Source organism: Bufo gargarizans, chromosome 6 (genome assembly GCF_014858855.1).
Source record: "Bufo gargarizans isolate SCDJY-AF-19 chromosome 6, ASM1485885v1, whole genome shotgun sequence".
Classification (NCBI taxonomy): Eukaryota; Metazoa; Chordata; class Amphibia; order Anura; family Bufonidae; genus Bufo; species Bufo gargarizans.
In genome coordinates this window covers 6,693,277-6,713,859 of record NC_058085.1, presented here as the reverse complement: position 1 = coordinate 6,713,859, position 20,583 = coordinate 6,693,277, and the positions used below count along the sequence as shown (strand labels likewise).

The following is a 20,583-nucleotide window of genomic DNA, read 5'->3' as shown; positions in this document are numbered from 1 at the left end:
ACCCCCTTCCACTGGGCTACAAAAGACATAGTATTTTTGGGAGTGCATGTCCCGGCTCAGGCGAAGGACTTATTTGCTCTGAACAGAGGCGTACATAGGAATCACTGGGCCCCATAGCAAAAATCTGAATTGGGCCCCTTAACCCCGCCCACTACCCACCATGGCCCCTCCCACTTCCTGACTTTGCTCCTCCCATGCCACACCCCCATTAAATAAATTTATACATGACCTACAGAAACTGTTAGGGGTTTCCTGGGGGTGACCTGTCACATGGGATATCTGCTGCAGCCTGCAGGTCTCCTTATTTGGGGTGCCATGTTAGGCTACTTTCACACTTGCGTTCGGGTCTCCGCTTGTGAGTTCCGTTTGAAGGTTCTCACAAGCGGCACCGAACGGATCCGTCCAGCCCTAATGCATTCTGAGTGGATGCGGATCCGCTCAGAATGCATCAGTATGGCTCCATCTGTCCTCCGCTCCACTCAGCAGGCGGACACCTGAACGCTGCTTGCAGCATTCGGGTGTCTGCCTGGCCGTGCGGAGGCAAACGGATCCGTCCAGACTTACAATGTAAGTCAATGGGGACGGATCCGTTTGAAGTTGACACAGTATGGCTCAATTTTCAAACGGATCCGTCCCCCATTGACTTTCAATGTAAAGTCAAAACGGATCCGTTTGCACTATCATGAACAAAAAAAAATATGTTTTTTTTTTTTGTTCATGTTAATGCAAACGGATCCGTTCTGAACGGATCTAAGCGTTTGCATTATAGGTGCGGATCCGTCTGTGCAGACACCAGACGGATCCGCTCTGAACGCAAGTGTGAAAGTAGCCTTAAAGGGAATCTGTCACTAGCAATTTACCCCCAATTTTTTTTTCGTGAATCCATGTTTAACAGAGTACCTGTTTTCCATCTGTCTTGTTCTTTTGATTGCGAGTCTTGTAATTTCTTCAAAAAATCGATTCTTATGATATGCAAATGAAGCTGTAAGGAGCCCAGAGGGGCGTTATTCTTTCTCCACTGTGCCCAGGAACGCCCCTCTGAAGTGCCGTGCCCGCCTAAGTTTGAAAACTAATAACGCCTCCAAGTTCATCTAAATCGCCTCCCAGAGGCGCGGCTAAGTGCCGCTCTGCGGCAAACACCCCAATCCTCCTCTCGCCGGCATCCCAAATCCCGCGCAGGCGTAGTGCCGTCAGTCATCTTATCATAGCGCAGGCAATCGCCGGCACTGCGCCTGCACGGGATTTGGGATGCCAGCGAGAGGAGGATCGTGTTTGGGAGGCGATTTAGATGAACTTGGAGGCGTTATTAGTTTTCAAATTTAGCCGGGCACGGCACTTCAGAGGGGCGTTCCTGGGCACCGTGGAGAAAGAATAACGCCCCTCTGGGCTCCTTACAGCGTCATTTACATATCATAAGAATCCATTTTTTGAAGAAATGACAAGACTCACAATAAAAGGAACAAGACAGATGGAAAAAAGGTACTCATGGATCCATGTTTAATAAAGTACCTTTTTTCCATCTGTGTTCTTCTTTTCCATGTCAGTCTTGTCCTTTCTTCTAAAAATCGATTCTTAGGATAAGCAAATGACGCTGTAAGGACTGGAGCCCAGAGGGGCGGTTTTCTTTCTCCACGGTGCCCCTCTGAAGTGCCGTGCCCGCCTAAATATGAAAACTCTAACGCCTCCATGTTTAGCTGAATCGCCTCCCAGAGGTGCGGCTAAGGCCCTAGACACCCGCCCCCCTCCTCAGCGCGGTCTGCAAACACCCGATCCTCCTCTCGTCGGCGTCCCAAATCCCGCGCAGGCGCAGTGCCGGCGATTGCCTGCGCCTGCGCTCTGATAATACGGCTGAGGGCAACAGCTTCAACATCGTCACTGGGCATGCGCCGAGCCCAGTGACGATGTTGAAGCTGTTGCCCTCAGCCGTATTATCAGAGCGCAGGCGCAGGCAATCGCCGGCACTGCGCCTGCGCGGGATTTGGGACGCCGACGAGAGGAGGATCGGGTGTTTGCAGACCGCGCTGAGGAGGGGGGCGGGTGTCTAGGGCCTTAGCCGCGCCTCTGGGAGGCGATTCAGCTAAACATGGGGGGGGCCCTGGGGAGAAAAGCAGCCGCATAGCCGGCTACAGGTCATGAGTGGGCGGGGCCTTATCTGCGCTACGGGCCCCCCAGTGCCGCGGGCCCCATAGCAGTGGCGTGGTCTGCCTCTATGGGCGGTACGCCACTGGCTCTGAATTATGCCCCCTTATTGTCCTCAGTTAGGAAGCAGCTGCACTCTATTAAACTGCCATTTATTTCTTGGTGTGGCAAGAGGAACTACCTTAAGACCTTTATAGCTCCTAATTTTTTGTACCTTCTGCAGGTGTTGCCTATCTGGCTGCCGCACTCATTTTTTGTAGACATCCGCAGAGTTTTCTCCCTCTTTTTGTGGGGGAGGAAACCCTCCAGAATTGCTTATTCGGTGCTGACCAGAGAGAGGAGGTTTGGCGGCTTTGGTCTGCCCGACATACGTTCCTACTATGTGGCCTTTCAACTATTTAGAGGTCTATCCCTCCTCAAGAGCACTTATAGTGCTCCATATGTGTGTCTTGAGCGCTCTCTGCTCTCCACTAGAATAAAGCGGATTCTCTGGGGGCTGTCCCCTTGTTCTCCGGGTAGTTCCTCTTTGCCACTCCTATGGAAGGGTATGTTTGTTGAGTGGGCCAAGCAGTTTAAGGATAGAACACTTGAGTTTCCCATACCGGGTACTCCGCTTTCCTCTTTACAGTTTTATGTCCATCCGGAAGCCCTCAGGTATCTGGCTTCTTTTGGCCGAGATCCCTTTAAGTGAGATTAGGTCCCCGGATGGGTCCCTGGATTGGTCCACGGTCTTGAATAACCCTAAAGTCAAAAAAGCTTCCTTCCTACAGAGTTTTGCCCTGCAGAAGGAGATTAAGATGATTAAGCTACCACCCCCCACCACCTCTGGAACCCCCTCTTGGCTGTCTAGGAGACTATCAGATGCCCGTAGGATCCCTAAACCGCTGTCTACCATATATAAGGAGTTACTCTCAGCCTCCCCTCCTGAGCTACATTTCCTTTCTTCATGGGAAAGGGAATTGTCCATCCACCTTACAGACCCGGAAAGGGCTTTTGTCCTTACACACTCTCACGGCTTTAGCCGCTGTATTAAGGTACAAGAAAACTCGTATAAGCTGCTTACGAGATGGTACAAGTCCCCGGAGTTCTTGCATAGGCTTAACGCAGATTTCCCAAGTGAGTGCTGGAGGTGTAGAAAAGACGTAGGTTCTCTATCACACATTTGGTGGCACTGTGAAAAGATTAAAGCGTTCTGGACCAGTATAGAGGCTCTGATAAATGAGGTGTGTGCTAAGCAGGTTAAGCTGGATCCTAAACTGATCCTGCTTTGGTGCCCTAATGACTCGCTTTCCCCCTGTAGATCTGATCTTCCTACTATGCTCATCACGGCGGCGAGACTGCTTATCCCGCTGCTTTGGAAGGATACTGAACCTCCCACTGTTTCGATGTGGAGGGATAAGGTGGATCAGATCTACAGGTTTGAAGAGCTGGCCCACTGGGAATCCTGCATGCGTTCCCGCTTTCTGAAAATCTGGTCGCCCTGGAAGACATATAGGAAGTTCCCCTGACGGAGTTGGGGAAAACTCCCCTACCACCCCCCCCCCCTTCCTTTCCCTTCCTTTCCCTCTCGTTTCCTCTTATTTGTGTTATATTTGATTTTTATTGTCTGTCACATTTGATGTATCATTTTGTACAACATGTGTTGCACTGACATGCAATTGTGGTCACGTCAATGGCTGATTTGTGACTATGCCTTACCAGTCATGCCACGATGGTTTGTGATCGATTGATATGCCTTACCCTTTGAATAAAAATACATTTGGTTAAGAATATAACTACTGTAATACTGCTCCTATGTACAATAATATAACTACTATAATACTGCTCCTATGTACAGGAATATAACTGCTATAATACTGCTCCTATGTACAGGAATATAACTACTATAATACTGCTCCTATGTGCAAGAATATAACTACTATAATACTGCTCCTATGTACAAGAATATAACTACTATAATACTGCTCCCAGGTACAAGAATATAACTACTATAATACTGCTCCTATGTGCAAGAATATAACTACTATAATACTGCCTTCTATGTACAAGAATATAACTACTATAATACTGCTCCTATGTGCAAGAATATAACTACTATAATACTGCTCCTATGTACAAGAATATAACTACTATAATACTGCTCCTATGTACAAGAATATAACTACTGTAATACTGCTCCTATGTACAAGAATATAACTACTATAATACTGCTCCTATGTACAAGAATATAACTACTATAATACTGCTCCTATATACAGGAATATAACTACTATAATACTGCCTTCTATGTACAAGAATATAACTATTATAATACTGCCTCCTATGTACAGGAATATAACTACTATAATACTGCTCCTATGTACAAGAATATAACTACTATAATACTGCTCCTGTGTACAAGAATATACCTATTATAATACTGCTCCTATGTACAAGAATATAACTACTATAATACTGCTCCTATGTACAAGAATATAACTACTATAATACTGCCTCCTATGTACAGGAATATAACTACTATAATACTACTCCTATGTACAAGAATATAACTACTATAATACTGCCTCCTATGTACAAGAATATAACTACTATAATACTGCCTCCTATGTACAAGAATATAACTACTATAATACTGCCTCCTATGTACAAGAATATAACTGCTATAATACTGCTCCTATGTACAAGGATATAACTACTATAATACTGCTCCTATGTACAAGGATATAACTACTAAAATACTGCCCCTATGTACAGGAATATAACTACTATAATACTGCTCCTATGTACAAGAATATAACTACTATAATACTGCGTCCTATGTACAAGAATATAACTACTACAATACTGCCTCCTATGTACAAGAATATAACTACTACAATACTGCCCCTATGTACAAGAATATAACTACTATAATACTGCTCCTATGTACAATAATATAACTACTATAATACTGCTCCTATGTACAAGAATATAACTGCTATAATACTGCTCCTATGTACAAGGATATAACTACTATAATACTGCTCCTATGTACAAGGATATAACTACTATAATACTGCCCCTATGTACAAGAATATAACTACTACAATACTGCCCCTATGTACAAGAATATAACTACTATAACACTGTCTCCTATGTACAAGAATATAATTACTATAATACTGCTCCTATGTACAAGAATATAATTACTATAATACTGCCCCTATGTACAAGAATATAACTACATTAATACTAAATCGCCTATATATAAAGGAGAAGAGACTTAGCGAATCTGACAACTATGTGAGACAACTCATGTGAATCTTCTTCCTGCAGGTGAAGTTCTGGGATTACTGGGGCCGAATGGTGCAGGGAAATCTACATGTATTTTAATGGTGGCTGGTGAAGAGGAACCAACAGCCGGGGAGGTAAGTACACCACTGTCTACTGCCTATAAAGCTATCTGAACTGTTTCTGAGAAAGTTGTGTGACAACCGAAAGGTCCACAGTTGCATCTCCTACAGTGGTTTGCACATGGTTGAATTGCACATTTCCCCTATTACACATTGGCTCTATAGAGCCCTAACTATGTCCCATTCACTAACAGTTGGCAGAGATGCTGAAAATGGTGAGAAATTAAAGGGGTTCCTCGGGCTTTCACCTGGGTTAAAGATTGTTCCATTAGAACTAACCTGTCTGCTACGCCGCCCATTCCTCTGTGGACACATCTGTCAGAATGGTTGCGGGCTCTTCCGCTTCCCCGCTTCTCCCTGTACACAGATTAAAACATCCGGTGTCGGGGAAGCAGCCAATGGCAGGTGGAAACAGCAACGAGTCTTCCTTGCATCGCGGGTGACACTAGAGAGGCTCGTCACCATCTGCCATTGGCTGATGTTTTTATTCCTGTACATGAAGAAGCAGCAGCGGCGGAGCGGGGACCAGCAGCGGGGTAGGTAGATTTCCTCTGAGGGGGGGCGGTTTGTGATAATGGATAACCCCTTAAGTCCTGACCAGACATGTTCCTGAGTCTTCCTGTTCAGCTGTATATGGATTTTCTAAAAGCCCGGAGAACTCCTTTAAAATCCATTCAGAACTTACAGAACTCTTAGAAATTTCTAAGAACTTACAGAACTCCTCATTACACAGGGACACAGCTTTGCTTTCAGAACATGTGATGATCCCTTCAAGTATCATAATCTCAATTGGTGGGAAATGTAATTATTAAAGGGGTTATCCTGGTAAATATAATGATGACCTATTCTCAGGATAGCTCATTATAACATCAGCGGGGGTCTCAATCCTAGAACCCCGGCCATCAGCTGTTTCAGGGAGCCGCTGTGCTCACTGAAGATCTGGTGAACGATGCCTTAGCAAAGACAGTGCCGTACATTGTATAGTGGCCGTGCTTGGTATTGCATCCCTCTATAGATCTGAGATACAACTAGGCCACGTTACCAACGTACAAAGCTGTCAGAGCTGATCGGCCGGGGGTCCCGGGCGTCAGACCCCGCAGATCCGATACTGATGACCTATGCTTAGGATAAGTCATAAATAACTTTTCCTGGATAACCCCTTTAAGGGCTCACTGAGATGAGCAATTTTCAAGTCTGGATGTTGACTGAACAGGCGCTGACGGCTGACACATTATAGTCAATGGGACAATTCACACACCAGGTTTTTTCCCAGACCGTCAACTTGTGCAGGGAAGATCGCAGCGTGCAATATATCTGTGTGGTCCATTTTACACCATGCCGAGTGGATGGAAACTGTCAGCTTCTCATTACTGGTGTGAATGAGCCCTAAGGGTTAGAATGTATGTACTTTCCGACCTTTTGCCCTCTGCAGGTGGTTCTGTGCAGTGCAGCTGACAACAACTCTGCGCTCCTGGGGTACTGTCCGCAGTCCAGTCCTCTGTGGCCCAGCCTGACAGTGATCGAACATCTGAAGATCTATGCATCGGTGAACGGAATAAAAAAAGACGACGCCGACCAAGCCATAAAGCGGTAAACACACTGCCCTGCAATGCCTCCCCCCGTCTGTCTGCATTGTCAGATTTCTGATATTTGTAAGGCCTCTTTCACACGGGCGTCTTATTTCTGGCCCGGATAAGAGGCGGGTGCGTTGCGGGAAAATGCGCGATTTCTCCACGCGAGTGCAAAACATTGTAATGCGTTTTGCACTCTCGTGAGAACAATCGCACATGTTTGGTACCCAAACCCGAACTTCTTCACAGAAGTTCGGGCTTGGGATTGATGTTCTGAAGATTGTATTATTTTCCCTTATAACATGGTTATAAGGGAAAATAATAGCATTCTGAATACAGACTGCATAGTAAAACAGCGCTGGAGGGGTTAAAAAAATTTATAATAATTTAACTCACCTTAGTCCACTTGATAGCGAAGCCCGGCATCTCCTTGTGTCTCCTTTGTTGAATAGGACCTGTGGTGAGCATTAAATACAGGTAAAGGACCTTTTATGACATCACTCCGGTCATCACATGGTCTTTTACCATGGTGAATCACCATGGTAAAAGATCATGTGACGTACCATGTGATGACTGGAGTGACATCATCAAAGGTCCTTTACCTGTATTTAATGCTCCCCTCAGGTCCTATTCAACGCAGTGAAGTACGGACGGCACTCCTCGTCTTCTGTGGGTCCCGGTGCACGAGTCAGGGAAGGACAGCCCACTTGAATCACAGAATAAGACCGGCACTCGGGTATCGTTGAAGAAAAACTGCTTTATTCAAGCATTAAGCAGTACAAGCAGAGAACAAATGGATAAACAGCGACACGTGTTTCGGCTCTATGAGCCTTTGTCAAGCCTAATATATCTATGTAAACTAAAGATTTAAATAGTGCGCCGTACCTGACGCAGAGAACGTGATGAGGTCACGTCACTATGACTACCAGTATAAACAAATCCTTCTGTGCAGGAATTCTAATCATTGCTGCAGCGGACCGAAATGAAATGGTGTGCAACAATGTCATGACAATGTTGCAAGCAATTGAATAATACTCATATATCTTTTATAAGTATAACTCCTTTATATGGGCATTCTAAATATATATATACGTATCTAATGAAAAATTACAATATCATGACATTGTTGCAACCATGTTCACATGGTTAGTGTAACTATAGCATTATGAAATATGAATAACAAAATCGAATATATCGATCCAATAAAGAAGGGAACAACAGGAAAAACAAGTAAGCTGTCAGTATGAGACTGCTGCAAAGGATGTATACATCAAAGCTCATATTAAATCAGATTACAATTAAATAATAAACGCTGGCTGTAATCTTGAGTTTCTTCCATTTTCAATATTCTATTATTTTTTCTGAGACTATAGAAAAAAAATAATCATGAAAAAAATATTATTTATATAAATTTCACAAGAATGCATTTAAATCATACTCTCGATTGAGACCTCTGGGTTCAATAGTCTGTAGAGTATGTATCCAAAAACTCTCACGTTTTTTAAGCATGAGAATTCTATTGCCACCTCTACGTGCTGGCAACACTTGCTCAATAATTTGGAATCTCAATTGAGATACATTGTGGGAACATCTGTCAAAATGAAGGGGAACTGGCAACAGTAAATTCTTTTTCCTTATTGTGGATTTATGATTACTAAATCTATCCTTCATTCTGACGGATGTCTCCCCAATGTATATCAAACCACATGGGCACTTTAGTAGATACACAACAAAATTGCTGTCACAAGTAAAGAAACCTCTTACAGGAAACTGTTTCCCAGTGTGTGGATGAGAAAAGGTTTCACCTCTAATCACAGCTGAGCAATGCACACAATGCAAACAGGGAAAAGTTCCCTTTTTTGGAGTAGTTAAAAAAAGTTGGCGTGGCATAGTGGAACTTCCTATGTCTGCTTTTACAATGGTATCACGAATATTTTTCGTTCTCTTATAACAGATCATAGGGGCTTCACCAAATTCAACAATGTCGGGATAGGCAGCACGCATAATTCCCCAATGCTTATTGATGATATAACGAAATTTATTAATAACAGGATGGTATTTGACTATAAAAGGTAAACGTTTGCGAATCTTGCTAGGCTTGTGAGTAATTATACTGGTACATTTCTGTAATTCCTGTTGTAAGAGTGGCCTAGGGTAGCCTCTTGCAGAGAATTTTTCTGTCATCTCAGTTAATCTAATCTGTCTCACGGATTCATCTGATACAATTCTCTTGATCCGCTGAAATTGTGAGAATGGTAAAGATTTCTTGACAAATGGTGAATGGTTACTTGAAAAATGTAACAAACTGTTTTTATCAGTCTTTTTTATATATAAATCAGTATGAATCTGATTGTCATCACCTTTAATCACCAATGTGTCAAGAAAATTGATCTGTGAGGAATCACTTTGTATCGTGAAAGACAATTCTGGCCATATGTTATTCATTTCCTGAGCAAAATTATGTAGTGACTCGATGCCGCCCCGCCATATGCAAAAAATATCGTCTATAAAACGACGCCAAAATATACAATATTGTTTATATAGTAGGTTTGTGTATACAAAATTTTCTTCAAACCAAATCATATAGCTATTTGCATATGGCGGTGCGGCATGCGAGCCCATCGCGGTACCCCGCTTCTGCTGAAAGAAGGTATCCTGAAATAAAAAATAATTTTCTCGTAATACCAATTCAAGTAATTGCAGAAAAAATTCTCGTTCATGTATTGTATATTGAGATGACTCCAGGATACATTCAACTGCAGTTAATCCTTTAGTATGTTCAATGGATGTATACAAACTGCATACATCCATGGTCACCAGAAGGTCTCCTGTCTCAAGATGTAATTCACTAATGCTAGACAAAAAATGATTAGTGTCTAACAAAAAGGAACGAGAATTTTTAATCAGGGGGGTTAAAACCTTCTCAATCAACATGGCTGGTGCAGACAATATAGACTCATTAGAAGCCACAATAGGTCGACCTGGGGGCGCTGTCAGATTTTTGTGAATCTTTGGTAACGTATACAGGATAGGAGTCACTGGATGTTGATTAATCAAAAATTGACACAGCTTGTCCTCAAGACCACATATGTCCTTATATTTTTCAATGATTAACATCAATTTACGTTTAATTTCAAAAACGGGATCACTATTCAAAGGACAATATGTATCTTTATCAGAGAGCTGTGACAATATTTCAGAAATGTAATAATCCCTATCTAGTAGAACAAGTGAGCCCCCCTTATCAGCTGGCTTAAATATAACTGACTTATCATCAAGCAAAGAACGCAAAGCTTGTTTTTCTGCTGTGGACAAATTATGCGTGATAGTCAACCCCTCATGTTGTATCTCAGACAAGATAACTTCAAAATCTCTCTGCACCAAGGATATGTAGGTCTCCACAGGGTGATGTGATTTAGGAGGTTGATAACTACTTTTTAGTCTCAGCCCAAATTGACTCAAGGATAAACCTGTGTGACTGGATAAAGCTGCTGTGGAGACCGACATATCCTGGGATGCAAAGTGTGCTTTTAATCTTATGCCTCTAAAGAAACGCCGACAATCCATGTCAAACTGAAAAGTATCGAAGGCCTCAGTTGGACTAAATGATAAACCTTTTTCCAATAGTTGTATTTGTATCGGTGTTAAGTTCTTGGAAGATATGTTGTATAGCAAAGTTTCCTTCATACCTGGGACCTGGTGGTCATCGGTAATTGTCCCTCTCTTATGGTGGCGTCCTGCTCTCCTGGTATTTTTCCTCTTCGGCGTCTTGGCGTCTTCGGCGTCTTGGCGTCTTGGTTCGGCGTCTTTACTTGTGACAGCAATTTTGTTGTGTATCTACTAAAGTGCCCATGTGGTTTGATATACATTGGGGAGACATCCGTCAGAATGAAGGATAGATTTAGTAATCATAAATCCACAATAAGGAAAAAGAATTTACTGTTGCCAGTTCCCCTTCATTTTGACAGATGTTCCCACAATGTATCTCAATTGAGATTCCAAATTATTGAGCAAGTGTTGCCAGCACGTAGAGGTGGCAATAGAATTCTCATGCTTAAAAAACGTGAGAGTTTTTGGATACATACTCTACAGACTATTGAACCCAGAGGTCTCAATCGAGAGTATGATTTAAATGCATTCTTGTGAAATTTATATAAATAATATTTTTTTCATGATTATTTTTTTTCTATAGTCTCAGAAAAAAATAATAGAATATTGAAAATGGAAGAAACTCAAGATTACAGCCAGCGTTTATTATTTAATTGTAATCTGATTTAATATGAGCTTTGATGTATACATCCTTTGCAGCAGTCTCATACTGACAGCTTACTTGTTTTTCCTGTTGTTCCCTTCTTTATTGGATCGATATATTCGATTTTGTTATTCATATTTCATAATGCTATAGTTACACTAACCATGTGAACATGGTTGCAACAATGTCATGATATTGTAATTTTTCATTAGATACGTATATATATATTTAGAATGCCCATATAAAGGAGTTATACTTATAAAAGATATATGAGTATTATTCAATTGCTTGCAACATTGTCATGACATTGTTGCACACCATTTCATTTCGGTCCGCTGCAGCAATGATTAGAATTCCTGCACAGAAGGATTTGTTTATACTGGTAGTCATAGTGACGTGACCTCATCACGTTCTCTGCGTCAGGTACGGCGCACTATTTAAATCTTTAGTTTACATAGATATATTAGGCTTGACAAAGGCTCATAGAGCCGAAACACGTGTCGCTGTTTATCCATTTGTTCTCTGCTTGTACTGCTTAATGCTTGAATAAAGCAGTTTTTCTTCAACGATACCCGAGTGCCGGTCTTATTCTCTGAGGTCCTATTCAACAAAGGAGACACAAGGAGATGCCGGGCTTCGCGATCAAGTGGACTAAGGTGAGTTAAATTATTATTATTATTATTATTTTAACCCCTCCAGCGCTGTTTTACTATGCATTCTGTATGTTATAAGGGAAAATAATAATGATCGGGTCTCCATCCCGATCGTCTCCTAGCAACCGTGCGTGAAAATCGCACTGAAAATCGGACAATATAGAGCATGCTGCGATTTTCACTCAATGCACAAGTGATGCATGAAAATCGCCGCTCATGTGCACAGCCCTATAGAAATGAATGGGTCAGGATTTAGTGCGGGTGCAATGCGTTCACTGCACGCATCGCACCCGCACGGAAAACTCGCCCGTGTGAAAGGGGCCTAAAGATTGTCACAGACGATGGCACTTAAAACTCAAAAGCACAGGTGACAAGTTTGATGCCAGCTACAGGGGGCACTATTATCAATCACCCCACCCAAAGTTACATAAGGGAATGACATGGTAGTAAGTCAGTTATCTGGCGGTATACACATAGATCCTGCTCACAGTGATGTCATCACATCGCACACAGCGTTCTGCTTGGCTACATGGCCATCCATGAATGGAGTGGTAGTGCATATGCTTGATGGGGGGACAAGCGACCCCCAGTACTTGTGACTTGTACGTATCGATACGTTTCCTCTTGTCTTAGGGTGTCTGAGGTCCTGGAGCTGAAAGAACATCTCAGTAAACCTGCCAAGAAGCTGTCTGTCGGGGTGTCCAGAAAAGTAAGTGCCCCCCTGTTTGTGGCTTGATAGAAGGTGAAATTGTTTGAATCTGCATCCGGTGACCCCAAAAATCCTGAATGTAACATAATTATACCTTTCTGGATCAGTAGGAACCTACCCAGTAGTCTGGCATTAAAACATGCATTTAAAGGGGTAAACTTTTTCTTCTGAAGCATGCTTACTTGCTCCCCACTGCTTGGGGCCACCCCTCTCTTTTCCGGACTTCCAGCACTGCAGGTAAACACATGTTCGCCACTGCAGCCAAATGAGTGGCTGAAGCATTGACGTTTCCCTCACCTCAGTGGATCACATGGAAGTCCTGCAGCACTGAAGGTCTGGAGAAGACAGCGGTGGACCCAAGGAGCTGGAACCAAGCCTTTGCGGCACATCCCATGTACTCTACAGAAATTGTGGGGTTTCTCATAGCTGGGAGTTTGTTACAATTACATAGTTACATAGTTAATATGGTTGAAAAAAAGACATAGGTCCATCAAGTTCAACCAAGGGATAGGTGGGGATGCGAATCCCAGAAGGAAGTGAGACTCTGATTTCTACACGTTTTCATAAGCATTAATGTTTTTTACTTTTAAGAATTCATCTAAACCCTTTTTGAAACTGTCCCCTGTTCCTGCTGTGACCACGTCCTGAGGAGTCCATTCCACAGATTCACAGATCTTACAGTAAAGGGGCTTTGACGCTTCCGGAGACAGAACTTTTTCCTCTCCAGTCGGAGGCAGCGCCCCCTTGTCTTTTGAGAGCATTTTACATGAAACTGTTTTTCAGCTTATTTTTTGTATGGCCTATTTATATATTTGTATAACCTATTTAGTAACTCTGCCTTTTCCTTATCTTCAGTGACTACCCACCTTTACCATTATTTAGGGGACCTACCTGCTCAGACCTAGGTTTTTTAGCATTTATATATTTAAAGAATTTTTGGGGATTTGTTTTGCCCCCTTTTGCCACCTGCTGTTCGTTTTGTATCTTTGCTAATTTTATCCCCTTTTTACAGATTTTATTAAGCCCTTTGTTATCTTCAAACCCTACAGCTGACCCCTCCGATTTGTATATTTTAAATGCTCTCTTTTTGTGCCAGAGTTTTTTCCCCATAGCAATGTATTCAAGGGGGAAGACGGATCCGTTCTTGCAATGCATTTGTGAGATGGATCCGCATCCAGACGCGTCTCACAAATGCTTTGAGTCACATGCAGATCGGTGGATCCGGCGGGCAGTTCCAACGACTGAACTGCCTGCCAGATCACACTGCCGCAAGTGTGAAAGTAGCCTTACCTAGTGTTTCTTGAACAGTAACATTTCCAACAAGCTCTGTATCATTTGAAATTACCAGATCCAACAGAGCATCGCCCATAGTGGAAGCTTCTACAAACTGGCCCATAAAGTGGTCCTGCAGCAAGCTGAGGAATCTTCTCCCCTTTGCGGTTGAGGCAGAATCATGACCCCAGTCAATATCTGGGAAGTTAAAATCTCCCATTATGACCACTGTACCAGCCTGTGCAGCCCGCTCTATTTGTTTATAGAGTTGAGCTTCTATCTCCTCTGTGATGTTAGGGGGTCTATAGGTTACACCAAGTATTATTTTTTCAGTGTTTATATCCCTTTGAACTTCCACCCATAAGGTTTCCACATCCTCATCATCCGCACCCACAACTGCCTTTTCACACTTGTCTTCAGATCACTCCTCACATACAGGCACACGCCACCACCTTTTCTATTGACCCGGTCTTTCCTAAATAGTGTAAAACTCTTAATATATACAGCCCAGTCATGTGAAGAGTCCAACCATGTCTCAGCCACACCAGCTACATCTATATGTTCTTCTAGTACCATAGCTTCCAGCTCCCCCATTTTTCTAGCTAGACTTCTGGCATTTGTGAAAATATATTTTAAATTACTATTACCTGTAAAGTGAATATATGGAATTTTTTATTTACCTTAGTGGGTGTTTGTATGTAACAGGTTCTTGTTACCAGCAGTTCTATTTTTCATCGGTGTATAGTTCTGCCCAGTCTTCTCCCTTCTTTCCTCACTAACCCCAGCCCCCACTAAATCCCCACTGTCCCCTCCTATATCCCACTCTCTATCTAAACTATCTACCCCCTTATTAGTATGACCCCACCCTCCCCCAGATCCTAGTTTAAAAAGATCCTCCAGCTATCTAACTATTTTCCCCCAGGGCAGTTGCACCCTCCCCATTAACGTGCAGCCCGTCCCTACTGTAGAGCCTGCAAGCGACGAGAAGTCGGCCCAGTTCTCCATGAACCTAAACCCTTCCTTCCTGCACAGGCTTCTGAGCCACTTATTTAACTCCTTAAACTCCCGTTGTCTCTCTGGTGACGCTCGTGGCACTGGTAGTATTTCTGAAAACACTATCTTGGAGGTCCTTGACTTGAGCTTCTCTCCTAGTTCCCTAAAATAATTTTTAAGAACCTTCCGTCTCCCCCTGACTTTGTCATTGGTGCCAATGTGTACCATGACTGCCGGGTCTTCCCCAGCACCACCCAGCAATCTGTAAATCCGATCCGCAATATGCCGAACCCGAGCACCCGGAAGACAACACACTGTTCGGAATTCACGGTCTCTGCGACAGATGACCCAGTCTGTCCGCCTAATAATAGAGTCCAATACCACCAGCGTCTGTCTGGCCTTTGCTGCACTCGTTTTCCCATCCTTCCTGAAGCGGTCATCTTCTTAGTTGGTAGTAGAAACGCCCTGCTGCAGTGTTGCTGGCCCTGGGCTTTCATCCCTAATATCAGCTAAACAGGCATATTTACTAGGACATTCCAGCTCAGGACTAGCCTCCCTGGCACTTTTCTCTCTACCCCTTCTTCCTACATTAACTGAACTGCTGACCTGATAGTCCTGATCTTGCCCTCCTCCGTCCACCTACATTTCACTGACCCCAGCCAATGCCTGCACAGTGAGGTCTAAGCCTCGCTCCGGGTCTGCAATACCCCTAGTATTTCAAGCTGCTTATTTAGATCCAAGATCTGGGCTTCCAAATATGCAACATGATTGCATCTAGTGCAAATGTATTCACCCTCAAATGGTTCTTTAAGGCACGCAGTAGTACACACTTAGTAGCATTGTCCATGGAGCTCATGTTTAAATGGGGATGGACAGTAAAGTAGGAAAACAGTAAATATGAGTTAGAATTAGACCCTGTCTGCTGTAGTTGGAGGACTAGCTAGAATTAAGCCAACAACACACAAGGAAAATCTATCAAACCTTAGTTTCTTAAACTACAGTTCATTAAACTCCACTTAATCAGCAGCCACTTAGTACAGCAAGCTTCATGTAGAGCAAGCTCTGGGATATTTCAGTGGTTTAATTTATAGAACCTGGTTGTCACTCCCCTTAAACAAGCAGAAAAAAAAAATGGTATTACTCACCAGTAATTTGATTTTACAGAGCCCATGACAGCACCACCAGAGAGAGGAGGATCCGCCCCACAGAGACAGGAAACCTGCAGGATAAAATGGGCGGACATACTCCTCCTCTTCAGTGAGTTTCCAAGTATTGGAGGAAGGCTGCCACATGTGTTAGACATGCAATTTGTATATAAGGTATAAGTATATATATATATATATATATATATATATTTTTTATATATATATATATTTTTTATATATATATATATATATATATATATATATATATTTTTTTTTTTTTTTTTTTTTTTTGCAACACCCGTGCAGTATAGAAGAACCACCAGGGAGGGAAAACCCAGGGTGCTGTCATGGGCTCTGTAAAATCTAATTACCGGTAAGTAATACAATTTTTTCCTATCGCCCATGACAGCACCACCGGAGATTTACTAGAGAAATTCCTAAGGGTGGGAAGAACTCCTTTACCGAAGGAAGGATCACCAGAAAAGTTCAAGTTCAACCTATAGTGCTTAAAAAAGGTTGAAGGGGAACACCAGGTTGCTGCCTCACAAATTTTCTCAAGTAGAACCGAGGACCTCTCAACCCAGGAAGCAGCCACCGCCCTGGTCGAGTGGGCCCTCAGGCCCACTGGGGGAGATAACCCTGAGGAAAGGTAGGATAAGGAAATGGCCGACACGACCCACCGTGATATAGAACTCTTTGAGGCAGCAAAACCTTTGTTCCTCCCCTGAAACTGCAGGAAGAGTGAAGAAGACTTCTGCCAGGAAGAGGTAGAGGACAAATAGGCCAAAAGGGCTCTCTTGACATCTAGACAATGGAGAGATTCTTCTTCCTCCGAGGAAGGATTTTGACAGAGAGTAGAAAGAATAATCTCCTGAGAGCGGTGGAATTTGGAAGACCTCTCCACTGCTCTAAAAAATCTGGAAACCCAAGGGCTACTGGCTATTATCTGATTAAATAGAACAGACAGGGCAGAGACCTAAACTTTCAGGGTACTGACTGATAGACCCATTTCTAGACCCTTCTGAAGAAACTCAAGGATAGAATGTAAAGGAGCAACCAAAGGAATGTTCCTTAACTGGATCTGGGCAAAATTTAAGAACTTGTGCCAAACTCTGCTACTGTATAAATCCTTACTGTAACCTCTTTCTTACTTTTTAGCAGGGTAGAAACCAAGGCATTTGAGTACCCTTCCTTTTCTAATAACCACCTCTCAAAATCCAGGCCGTTAAGTGTAGGCTGTCTACAGCTGGATGTATCACTGGTCCCTGGCTCAGAAGGCCCCGGACCGTCGGAAGCACCCAGGGATCGGCGATTGACATGGTCCGGAGTCCCGTGAACCAGGACCTCCTGGGCCAGAAGGGGGCAATTAGGATTACTGTGGCTCGCTCTTCCCTGATTTTCCGTAAAACCTGGGGAATCAGGGGAAGAGGGGGAAAGGCATAAGCCAGGCGGAAATTCCACTCCTGCATCAGGGCGTCTATCCCACAGGGGAATCCCGTTCTGCTCTGGGAATAGAAATTTGGCACCTTCTTGTTTGAATGGGTAGCAAATAAGTCGATTTCGGGGATACCCCAAAGATCTACTATCCTCTGAAAAACAATAGGGTCTAGGGACCATTCCCCCTGGGACAGGGTATGGCGGCTCAGGAAATCCCCTGTTTGTTTTCTACCCCTTTGATGTGGACTGCCAATATCGAGGTGCATATCCTTTCTGTCAGACTCAGAGTGACATAAGCTTATTCCATGAGAGCTCTGCATCTTGTCTCTCCTGTTGTCTGAAAGAATCCTTAGGTCCTTTCCTTCTATCTTCGGGAGGGAGGCCCTCATCGCAAGCCCGACCGCCATTAATTCTTTCAGATTGGAGGACTCTGCTTTTTGTAGGGGGTCCCAACGACCCTGGAAGAAAGTTCCCTGAATGTGGGCACCCCACCCCCAAGGGCTTGCATCCGTAGTCAGGCACACTAACCTGTCCGTTTTCCACGGGGTCCCCTGAATGAGATTTTCCGTATTCAGCCACCATGATAGCCTCTGTAAAGTTTGGACTGAGATCTTCATTTTCTCGTTTAAGGACCGGTTTTCCCTCCAAGCAGACAGGACCTCCCACTGTAAAGCTCTGGAGTGCAGCTGAGCCCACCTTACCCCCAGAATACAGGATGTGAGGGAGCCGAGGACCGACATTGTTATTCTTATTGAAGTATCCGGTTTCCGGGTTAGATTTCTGATTTTGTTCTGAACAACATTTACCTTGTCTGCAGGTAAAAAGGTTTTCTGGAGAGATGAGTCCAGTATTAAGCCTAAGAAGGTCTACCTTCTTGATGAACGGGGTCTTGACTTCTTTTCGTTCATTATAGACCCTAACCTGTTTAAAATAGACCGGATTTCTGAAACCGCCGAAATGCATGCTTCTTCTGTTTGACCTACTACTAAGAAGTCGTCCAGGTAAGGGATGAAGAGAATGTCCTTTTCCCTTATGTGGGCTGCCATTTCCGCCACCAACTTCGTAAACACCCTTGGGGCCATGGAAAGGCCAAAGGGTAGAGCCTGGAACTGGAAATGTTCCAGTTGACCCTTCAATTGGATGGCCACCCTTAGGAACTTCTGGTGCTCTTTTGCAATAGGGACGTGGTAGTATGCGTCTTTTAAGTCGAGAACAGCCATGAAGCATAGAGGATAAAGAAGATTGATTGTTGAACGTATAGTCTCCATCTTGAATCTTTTGGGCTGAAGAAACCGGTTAAATTTTTTTAGATTTATGATGGTTCTGAAAGAACCATCTAGTTTTTTGACCAAAAAAAGTGGTGAGTAGAACCCTCTGCTGCCTTTTTCCTTTATTACCGGGGTTAAGACTGATTTTTGTATTAATTTTAACACCTCTGCCTGTATAACTGAATCGGGCAAGAGGGGACTGAAGGAATTCCAATCTTAACCCCTTGCCGATGGTATCTAAAACCCACGGACTTAGGGAAATTTATCTCCACTCTGCTAAGAAGTCCTTAAGTCTGCCCCCTACCGGAATACTGGCGTCATTGTTGTTGTGGCTTTCTCTTATCCAAGGAGGACTGGTTAAAGAAAAAAATCCTATTTTTCCTCTGACCTCATAACCGGTCCTCCCTAGCCTTCTTATCCTGTTCCTGGCTACCCCTAAAGGGACGAAAGGACTGACTAAACTTATTTCTATAAGAAAAAGATCCCTGAAAACCAGGAAACCTTTTCTTCCTGTCTGCCGCTTTATCCAGCAGGTCATCCAGGCTTGGACCGAAGAGGTATTCCCCCTCACATGGAACTCCACAAAGTTTAGAAACAATGTCTCCAGTCCAATTCTTTAACCAAAGAGTTCTTCGCGCTGAGCTGGATAAAGCTGCTGATCTGGCTGCCAACCTAACAGAGTCAGCCAAGGCACATGCCAGAAAGTCCTCTGCCTTCCTAATCGTAGGGAGGGAGGCTAATATCTTTTCCCGGGGGCACCTATTTTTTAACTGGGACTCAAGCTCTTCTAACCACACAATAAGAGACAGGGTGGTCAAGTGGAAGCTATACTAGGCCTAAATGAGGAAGTTGATGCCTCCCAAGCCCCTTAACCCCTTAGGGACCCATGACGTACCGGTATAATATGGATCCCGAGTCCTTAAGGACCCATGACGTACCGGTACGTCATGAGTTTAAAGTGAGATTGAGGCGCCCCAGGGGTTAATCCGCACAGGATGCCGGCTGAAATCATTCAGCCGGCATCCTGTCACAACGCTGGGGGGGGTCATATGACCCCCCCCCCGTATCGGCGATCGCAGCAAACTGCAGGTCAATTCAGACCTGCGGTTTGTTGCGATTCCTGCAGTTTCTGATAGCCGCGGTCCCTGACCGTGGCGATCAGAAACTTTAGTGTGCGGAAAATATATATTTATCACCCCCCCTGTACATCTGAATGATTTTAGCCCAGTGGGAGGTGCAGGGGGGGGGGGAATAATCGTTGGTGTACAGTGGTTATACCAGAGTGTCAGCACATTGCTGACACTCTGGTATAAACGGCTGACATCTGTGAATGGTTGTCAGCCGTTTAACCCTTTCCACACAGCGGTCCGTACGGACCGCTGTATGGAAAGAGTTAACAGTAAGATGCGGTTTCCTCCCTCTCCCATCGGGGGGCTGCTGTGCCTTTGCAGCCCCCCGACAGGATGGGGTGACAGAGGGAGGGAGCCCCAGTCCTTACCCTTCCCCGTCTGCGAAGTTGTGGCCACAACTTCGCAGACAGGGAAGGTTCCCATGGCAACAGGACGCCTTCTCAGGCTTCCTGCTGTCCATGGTGCTGAACAGATCTGTGCTAAAGGCATAGATCTGTTCAGACAAAGTGTAAGTAAAATACAGTACAGTACAATATATATTGTACTGTACTGTATTATACAGACATCAGACCCACTGGATCTTCAAGAACCAAGTGGGTCTGGGTAAAAAAAAAAGTTTAAA

The 20,583-nt window shown here is 43.8% G+C and overlaps 1 protein-coding gene across 1 annotated transcript in view; it reads left to right on the top strand.

Moving 5' to 3' along the window:
- LOC122939906 (ABC-type organic anion transporter ABCA8-like) overlaps positions 1-13,049 on the top strand; it is a 61,280-nt gene extending 48,231 nt beyond the window's left edge. Inside the window, exons 31-33 of the mRNA XM_044296114.1 lie at positions 5,455-5,546; positions 6,964-7,121; positions 12,641-13,049. Coding sequence (XP_044152049.1) covers positions 5,455-5,546; positions 6,964-7,121; positions 12,641-12,743 — 353 coding nt within the window. The 3' untranslated portion in view covers positions 12,744-13,049. The remainder of the gene's footprint in view (positions 1-5,454; positions 5,547-6,963; positions 7,122-12,640) is intronic.
- The last annotated feature ends 7,534 nt before the right edge of the window (positions 13,050-20,583 follow it).